Raw genomic sequence first — 9,012 nt, forward strand, 5'->3', positions numbered from 1 at the left:
AAAAAAAAAAAAATAGTGCTTCTCATGATGGGAATTCCAGTCTTGGAGTTGCATGCTCTCAGAGCTAGAAAAGACATTAGTGGTCAGACTTCTTGTCCACTCCACGGTCCTTCTCAGAGTCACAGCTTTACCACCCTTAGGAGGGTCCAGTCAATGCGGAGTTAAACTGAGCCATGAGGGACTTTGATTTTTGCCTTCCCAGGGCTCTGCCCAGGACACCTGGCAGTCATCACCCTGCAAGACTGCCGTAGGCGAGACTGCCCTGGGGATGCCCATTTAACAGAAGCTGTCGCAAGATGGGGCCGCCTGTGGTGTGGGCTGACAGGCAGATGTGTAGGAGAGGCAATGGTTGTGGCTTCAGTGACTGGAAGGAAATATGTTATCTTCTCATTTCTTGCTAAGGCAAGGTCAGGCCTGGGGTCAGGGTCAGGCAGGGTTTTGATGTGGGATGCAGGCCCTGGAGGGATGGAAGCCAGGGGCTTTCTACACAGTCGAGCTCCTCCCGCTCTGCTTCTCTGAGGCTCAGTGCTGGGGGTTTGGTATTTCTAAAGCAGGGTCAGGAGAGGGTTGCTCTGGGGACGGTCCCAGCAAAAGCAGTGGGATGTTCTGTGTACTCAGAACATGAATTGCTGGTGGGGTGGGCGTGTGACGTGGCAGAGAGCAGGTATTAAGCAGTTTTTCCACCTGTCCTCTTTTCCACCTTGTGTCTTTGCCCCACTTTCCTATAGGTTTGCACTTGGACTCAGAGACCGAATCTCTCTTAGGAGAGATAATTTAGGATATCTCTCCTAAAAGGACCATCCAGTACTGGAAAGTCGACTGAGGAGGAGAGGCTCATCTATTGGATGGGATTTTCCCAGATGAGAGGGGCTGGGTGACAGAAAGTGGATGGATCCTGGCTGAGGCCTGCCATCCCTTGGCCTGGGATCCTTGGAAGGACAAGAACAATCCCCGGGTTCTTCCCTCATGACCTGGGGATTGTTCTCTGCATTGCTCCCGACTTAGTGGAAGTGAAAGGTGTCCAGGGCTTAGGGATGCAGAAATGACTCAGAGCTAAGCTACCTAGATTCAAATCCAGCTCCAAAGACGATCACCTTCCCTGCACCTCAGTTTCCACCCCTAACCTGGGCAGTAAAGTATCCACTGGAGGAGGCTGTTGTGAGAGTGAAGTAAGGAGTACACAGAAAAGCCACGGAGCAGGGCCCAGTGCGGAGCAGTAGGCATCTGCTCTGATGATTGTCATTGGAAAAGGACCCAGTTGGGCACTACAATCAGCCGTCCTTGTTTGGCCCCAGGCACCACCGCCTGCCTGGCTGTGGGACCCTGGGCAAGTCACTCAGAGTGCTCTGAACTTTGGCTTTGCTACCTGTAAAGTAGGACTGCTCCCTGCCTCACAGAACTGTTGTGAGGGCTAAATGAAATAATATATGCAGAGCTTAGCAGGCCTGGCATGTAGTAAATACTCCAGAAACATTTTTTTAAGTTCCAGGGTGGTGGTCTACCTGGATGTCACCTCTGATCTCTGAAAACCACAGGGATTGAGGATAGGAAAGCAGTGCTCCTTTCTGCGTCCACCTTGTCCCCACCTCACCTTCCTGCGCACCAGGAAAGGAGCCTGAGGAGTCAATAAGGCCAGAGGGGGAACCCCGCAGAGCGTGGTCAGCTGGGAAGGACTTGGGCAGTAGGAGCAGTGCAGGCAAAGGAGGGCCTGGCTCGGGAGTACGTGGCAGCACGCCTGTCCTCAGCAGACACCTCCCACTGCCTATGCCCCTGGTGGGGACCAGCCCAGCTTAGGTTATCTCGGCTCATTGTCCACTGGTGTTTTCCTCGATGCTCCCTGGGAACTGGTAGTGCTGGAAGGGGTGGCAAGTGGCCTCAGCCGGCTCACAGTTCTGGGACTGGGCCCAGGTTTTGAAAGCCCCTTGAGCTCTCCTCCTTCCCTGCTTAGGCTACTGGAAGACAGAGGTCTCCAAAGAAAAACAAAAGCTGGGGTCTAGACATACCCCATCTGGGGTCTGACTTAAAGGCCTTTGCCAGGGTCACCTCCTGTTGGCATCAGAGAAGGAAACTCTGTGTGTGTGTGTGTGTGTGTGTGTGTCTGTCTCTCTGTCTACGTCTGCAGGTGGACAAGCAGGGCTGGGTGTGAGTGGAAGTGGAAAGGGTACAATTCTGCCCGTCCCTCATTGCTGGCCCCCCCTGCCAGCTGCTCAGATCCAGAGTCTGGGCACCAGAGTCAGCCCTACTGCAGCTGGGGGTGTTGAGCGTGTCTGGGGAAGAGCTAAAAGTGGCAGAAAACATCCTGTTTGAAAGCAATACATTGCTGTATTTAACCCCTGCAGCACCTGCTCCGCCTACACCCAGTCTCCACAGACAGGAGATCTCAGACACCTGCCTTTGAAGCTGTCCCAAGAGGCCAAGGCTGTGGGCTGCCATCCAAGCCCGCCCCATTCCCAGCTCCTGTGCGGCTCCTCCACTGCCCTGCCTCGGGCAGCTGTCTTCCCGCTCTTAGCAGTGGGCCACGTGGCCCAGTTGCTCTGCTTCCTGAGCTGCCTACAATCTGGAGATGGAGGGGGTAGTGTGGGTCTCCCTAAGGAAAAGGCCCTTCTTCCCTCCTGACAGCCTGGGCTGTGAGAGGAGGAGGAGTGCCTAGGCGGGAGGTTGTTTCCTTCTGCCCGGGGCTGGTTGCCGCCACCCCTTCCCACGGCTCCTGCTACTCCCTGCCTCGAGGGAGGGCCATCCTGGCTGCTGCCCAGCCTCCACCCCCACACCCCTGCCAGCGATGACATGGCATGCCTGCCCCCAACAAGCCACTTCTGTTTGCAGTCCCTGATCTGGGGACTAAAGTCCCTGGAAAGATCCTCTTGTGCCCACTTCCTTAGAGACTGGTGAGGCGGTCCGTGCTCCGCTTTAGATAAAAGGTTTCCCCTTCTTCATTTCAGAAGGCTTTGGGTCTGAAGTATCTGTGAGACCTCATAGAAGAGCACCCCTGGGCTCCACTTACATGCCCTGTGCTCCTTCAGGTAGGTGTTTCCTCATCAGCCACAACTTCCCTGGCTTTCTGTTTTCAAGGGGCAAGGGTGGGCCATAAGAAGGTGGTGGGCGGGGGAAGGAAGGGATACCACCCAGGATCTTGCAAGGTGGATCCCGGACCAGCAGAGTTTGCAGCTGAGATGCATGAGTGTGTGGGGTGCGGGTGGGAGTTCAGAGAAAGGCTCAGGAGATGGGACTTGCTGACTCCGGCTATGACCCTGGCTGGGCTCTCCTGTGCGTCTGATATTTCCTATTCAGCCCCATCTCCTCTTTCTCTTTCCTGCCTTCTGTAGTCTCTGCCTGTCATTCCTGGGACTTTCAGCTTTCAAGCCGCAGAGGCTTGGGCATCTTCTCCACATGTGGACTCTGGTCCTGGGCGCTGGCTTCTTGATAGCAGCAAATAACCTTAAGCAGGGTTGGGTCTTCTGTCAGCTCCCCTGAAATGGGCCTCTGGCTGCTCAATCCAGTCTTTCCAGCCTTCACCCCCAGCATGGAGACTTCCTGATGTCAGGGCAGCACCCCACCCCATTGCAGGACTGCCCTGTTGCTGTGCTGTGGTAGTATGTTGTTCCAACTCGCTTGTATCATAGCATGTGATGCTGAACATGTGTTGAACTGATTTAACAGATATTCCTTCCTACCCCCCATTTGATTTCTCTGTTTTCCACGAAATCCACCGGATACTTGGGAGCCTGGATGACCCAGACTCTGTAGCAACACCATGATGACTCGGAGCTGCAGCATCTCAGCTGACCTGGGTTTAAGCCACAAGCATCCTGGATGGTTTCCCCCTATTACTCCACAATGATATTGGGCCTCCGGGATGCTGGCAACATCTTGACTGTGTGCTATGTTCTAAACCCTGCAGGCGTCAGCTTGGACTTGGGATGGTCTTTCGGGACAATGTTGATAGACCCACAAGCACTTTTCTATTTCTAATTGTTTTTAAATTACGAAATGTTTATATATTCAGAAGGGCATGCAAACACAGATGTACAAAACATAGATGTAGTGTTTTGATAATAGTAATAATAAGAAGATACCATATGCTCACTACTCAAAGAAATAGAATACTGCTACTACATAATGCATACCCCTCCCCAATCTTATCTCTCCAAAGGTTTCTGTTAATCATTCCTTTGTTCTTTTTTTCTGAAATTTTCTTATAGGTTAAGGGGGTGCCTGTGCAGGTTTGTTACAGAGGTATATTGCATGATACTGAGATTTTGAGTATGAATGAATTGTCTCCCAGGTTGAGAGCATAGTACCCAATAGGTTGTTTTTCAGCCCCTGCCCCTGTCCACTTGGATTCCCAGTGTCCATTGTTCTCATCTTTATGTCCATATGTACATGATGTTTAGCTCCCACTTATGAGTGAGAACATGGGCTATTTGGTTTTCTGTTTCTGGCTTAGTTTCCTTAGGATAATGGTCTCCAGCTGTATCCATGTTGCTGCAAAGGACAAAGGACTCGATTTTGTTCTTTTTTATGGTTGCATAGCATTTCAGTGTGTGTGTGGGTATGTGTGTATACATGTATATGTGTGTGTGTATGTATTATATACGCACATATATACATATATATTACATATACATATATATGTACATATACATATACACACACACATATATATACACACACACATACACACACACACACACATATATACTGCATTTTCTTTATCAGTCCAGAGTTGATGGGTGGGCACCTGGGTTGATTCCATGTCTTTGCTATCACTACAATGATCTTTGTTCTTTTTCCGAAAGTGCTTCTCTCTTTATATGTAGGTATATATTTATACTTGCTAAACTTTAATGTATATATACTTGCTAAACTGTATATAAAAGTATGTATTAATGTATATTTAATATATACTTAATGTTTATATTATATATACATTAGAGTTTAACAAGTATAAGTCTAGCTGTGAATGAAATTAGCAATAGTGTCACTATTATTATTAGGATGGTTCAAAAGTAATTACGATCTTTGCCATTATTTTCAATGGCCAAAACCACAATTACTTTTGCACCAACCTGATACATTAAGGTTTCCAGAAAAAGAAAAGCTAAATGAGGTTAGGGAATCTCCGAGGTCTGTCTGTGACCGGGATTCCCTCTGTCGCTTTGGGACTGGCGATACTATATTCTTGCTTATCTGCACCACTTCTTTCCCTTGGTGTGAAGCTCTTTGGGGAATTTTTAGATAGTATTTGTTTTATTCATTTGGCAGTAGTAGTTTCTAGACATATCTTAAAGTTTGGGCTTCTCTGGGCCTCATTTGTAAAGGGGATGATGATAATAGCATCTACACCATGGAGTGGTATGAAGGTGAAATAAGACTTAATGAGCTTCGATATTCCACACCCTCGATCAGAGATCACGGGCCTAGTCATTGAAAAGTAGCTCAGAGCCTCCCAAGGGCCCCCCAGAATCTGCCTCTGTCACCCAGGGGCAGGAGGAAATGGTACCCTGGGATGGAGTGGGTTCTTGTTTCTTCTTTCCTGGCTTTCTTTCTTATTTTTCTTCTGACATGAGGGACCCTTTGCCTTGGGTCAAAGGGGTCACTGAAACCTGTAATGACCCTTTTGAGGATTCGGATAAAGTTGGGAGAACTGGGAGGCAGTGGGGTCTGAAAGCATTTTAGGGCAGTCTGAGGTATTCCAGAATCATCTCTGAGCCTAACAGTAGACAGGATTAGACGCAGCAGGCAAAGCCGAGGGCCCAGTTTTGGCTAATGAAAGAGTCATGCCAGCTGCTTCTTGAGAAGGCCCTCTCAAAGCTGTGGCCTTTCGTTTCTTCTGTCTCTTCTCCTTTTCCTCAAGTGTGAAATCCATCTCTAGATGATAATGCCTATTTATAAAAGCCATCTCTGAAAACACAGTTAATTGTATAGGACTCACATGACTCAGAAGAACATTCAAAATAATGTTTTAAGTATTATTGCCCAAAAAAGGGGGGATGTATCTTGAAATTTTGATCATCTTGGTATCAGAACAAAAGGGGCATAAGCCTATTAGCCCTGAGCTTTATGGTTGCAAGGAGCTGGGGCTGGAATGACCAGGGCACCTTAATCACCTAAATCACTCCTCACCCTCAAGAGGAGGAGGCCTGAGGGTTTCTCTTCACATGTAGGTGCTGAGGCTGAGGGAGGACTCTCGTTTTCCCTTGGAGAGGGCATTGGGCAGGATAGAAGCCCCCGACCTGGTTCAGGTCTGTGCCTGAGGCAGAGCTAGTGCCAGTAGTATGCATGGGTTCATTCATATGATCCTTGCACCCTGAAAGTAAAACACCTTTTCCAATGCAGACAGTGGGGGCATGCAGAGATGAACCACTAAACCCAAGTTAGCTTGACAGATGCAACATCTGAAACCAGGCAGCTGATTCCAAGCCATGCTCTGAGCCAGCTTTGTAGGGAGAATCATATATGAGGGCTCAAAAGGCACTGTGCTCAGGCCTGGGCCCTGGGGAGATGCCCACCCTGGCTGAGCTCCCTGGGGGTGGGAGATGGGGGCGGTGGGATGAGGCTAGGGGGTGGGTGGCACCAAGGATGCCAGCTGGCCCTGGCACTGATTCTGGCTCTGACCGTGGCCTGCTTGCTGTTCTTACAGGGATGGAGGCAATGGCAGCCAGCACTTCCCTGCCTGACCCTGGAGACTTCGACCGGAATGTGCCCCGGATCTGTGGGGTGTGTGGAGATCGAGCCACAGGCTTTCACTTCAATGCTATGACCTGTGAAGGCTGCAAAGGCTTCTTCAGGTGAGGCTTCTTCCCAGGCTCTCCCCAAGGGAAAGGGAGGGAGAAGAAGCAAGGTGTTTCCATGAAGGGAGCCCTTGAATTTTTCACGTCTCCTTCCTTGTAATGTCCATGGAACATGCGGCGCTCACAGTCATAGGAGCAGGAAGGTCTTGGTGAGTGCTTTCTTCTTTTCCCTCCTCTCAGCTCCAGATGTGTCCCCTGACTCACTTGGAAATTGCTTTCCTGAGGTTGCTGTGTGGGTCTCTGTCTTTCCATTACACCTGTGACCCACAGCCCCCTGCACCAACCCATGTGTCCGTCCTTCCAGAGTGAACCTCCTCCCAGTTGATGATCATAGCTTCCTCACTCAAGACACAGGCATGTCTTTGGCAAGAACATGGCTTCAGAGTTTGCCTTTCCATCCAATCCAAACTGTTCCTTGGAACATGGGAAATGGCACCTCTTGTCGGGTCATCATGATCTGTACCCGTGTCTTCACCCAAGGATTGTTTGTCCTGGTCTGAAAGTCAACCTTGGAACACCCAGGCAGTGTCAGGAATATACCTGCATTCCTGTATCAGGGCCAGTTTCTTTACCAACACACTCCCCTTACATGAGCCCAGGATTACAGGTGTGATAGGTGTGGGAAAAGCACTGGAGGTTCCCATCCAAACCCAGGGTGGGAGGGTGGGAAAGGGGTGAATTGGGGCAGGAACTGGGAATCATGAGAAATTAGCCTTTGGCATGTATTGGAGAGACAGAGACAGTAGCCTGAAAGAAGGCAGCCAAAACAGAGCTTCTGTCTAGCAGTCTAGACTGGAGGTGACTATGGCAGGGCTCTAACCATCAAATGAGGAAAGCACAAATCAAGTCCAGAGGAGGATGCTGAGGTCGGCTTGGTTGTCTAAACTGGAGCGCTCTCCTCGCCTTGGGAGCACAGTGAATTCAAGTCCAGGTGCTTGTGTGGGACTCTTACTCAAGGACTTGGGGGCTCTCTGTCAACACAAGCTCCCAATTCACCTGCCCTCTGCCCCAGGAATCAGTAGGCCCAGAGTTTGATGGCCTTGAGCAATTGCTGGGCAGCGGGATTTCTGTGGGTGCTAATTGCCTGTTTGGCCTGGCACTGACTGCCCGCTTGGCTTCCTGGCAACCTACTCCCCAGCTCGGGGAACCAGACAAGCAGCATCGCTGGCTCTAAGTCCTGTTGCTGCATTTGCCAATCCTCGGGCCAGAGGTCCACACATCCTGCAGGGTGGGCCTTCTAGAGCCCTGGTTGTGTGTCCCAGGTGACACATGAACCCTTTTCTGCCAGGTCCTGGGACTTGGGGGGCTGCCTTGAGTGCTAAGGAAGGGGGAATCTAATGCACACCTCAGAGCCTGCTTACTACCATGAAACCCATCAGAAAGGCGTGGTCTGGGGTGCTGGCCATGGCAATAATTTATGGGATATCCTTGCTCAAATGGATGTCCTTGACATCTCTAGGCTTTAATTAACTCAACTAATGTCATGCATGTATTGATATCCAGCCCCTCTGCCACATAGTGTTAATCTGAGGATTAATGAGATGACATGTAAAAAAGTGCTTTGAAAAACACTTTTTCAGTCTGATGAAAAAAGCTGAGATTTTTTAGCCTGATGGGCCACTACTACTGCCCTTCATGGAACCATGCTCTCATAAAATAAACAAAAGTCGCGCAGCCAGCCAGCAAGCCAGTCACTTTCCTCGTGTGTGAGTGTGTGTGTGTGTGTGTTTAATTTTTTTATAGTGATGGGGCCTCCCTATGTTGCCCAGGCTGGTCTCAAACTCCTGGGCCCAAACGATCCTTCCATCTTGGCCTCCCAAAGTTCTACAATTAATGGCATGAGCCACCATGTCTGGCCTTGTGTTTCTTTCACTCATTCCCTCACCAGACTTGAATCAGCATTTATGATCTGGCATTGGGCTAGGAGCTGTCAATATGGAGTTTCTCACCGAAAGTCATATCTTGTCAATCTGCAACCAAAACATTTGGTTACGGAGTCTCTACCCTCAAATCCACTCTCTCCTCGTAGGCCTCCTTCCCCCTGAGATCCAGTTCTGGGAAATGAGAATCTTAGATGGCAGCTGGTTGAGTGGTGACATATTGAACGCCAGTTCCTCACTGGAGTGGCTCTGACTGCTATGCATCTGTAGTTGCTGCCCTTGGACACACCACTAGGCTGGGAATCCTCAGGACAGGAATGTGTGAGGCATCTGGGTGGAGG

General features: G+C 49.9%; 1 protein-coding gene across 3 annotated transcripts in view; it reads left to right on the forward strand.

The window, feature by feature from the left end:
• VDR (vitamin D (1,25- dihydroxyvitamin D3) receptor) overlaps nucleotides 1-9,012 on the forward strand; it is a 69,202-nt gene that overhangs the window by 21,053 nt on the left and 39,137 nt on the right. For 2 of the 3 annotated variants that reach the window (XM_011987667.1, XM_011987666.1), the window contains exons 2-3: nucleotides 2,940-3,020; nucleotides 6,641-6,788. In XM_011987667.1, the coding sequence (XP_011843057.1) occupies nucleotides 3,002-3,020; nucleotides 6,641-6,788 (167 nt within the window). In that variant the 5' untranslated portion in view covers nucleotides 2,940-3,001. Of the gene's footprint in view, nucleotides 1-2,939; nucleotides 3,021-6,640; nucleotides 6,941-9,012 lie in introns of all 3 variants that reach the window. The other variant, XM_011987668.1, reaches the window with a different exon arrangement.

The sequence above is a fragment of the Mandrillus leucophaeus genome, unplaced genomic scaffold (genome assembly GCF_000951045.1).
Source record: "Mandrillus leucophaeus isolate KB7577 unplaced genomic scaffold, Mleu.le_1.0 Scaffold313, whole genome shotgun sequence".
NCBI classification, from domain to species: Eukaryota; Metazoa; Chordata; class Mammalia; order Primates; family Cercopithecidae; genus Mandrillus; species Mandrillus leucophaeus.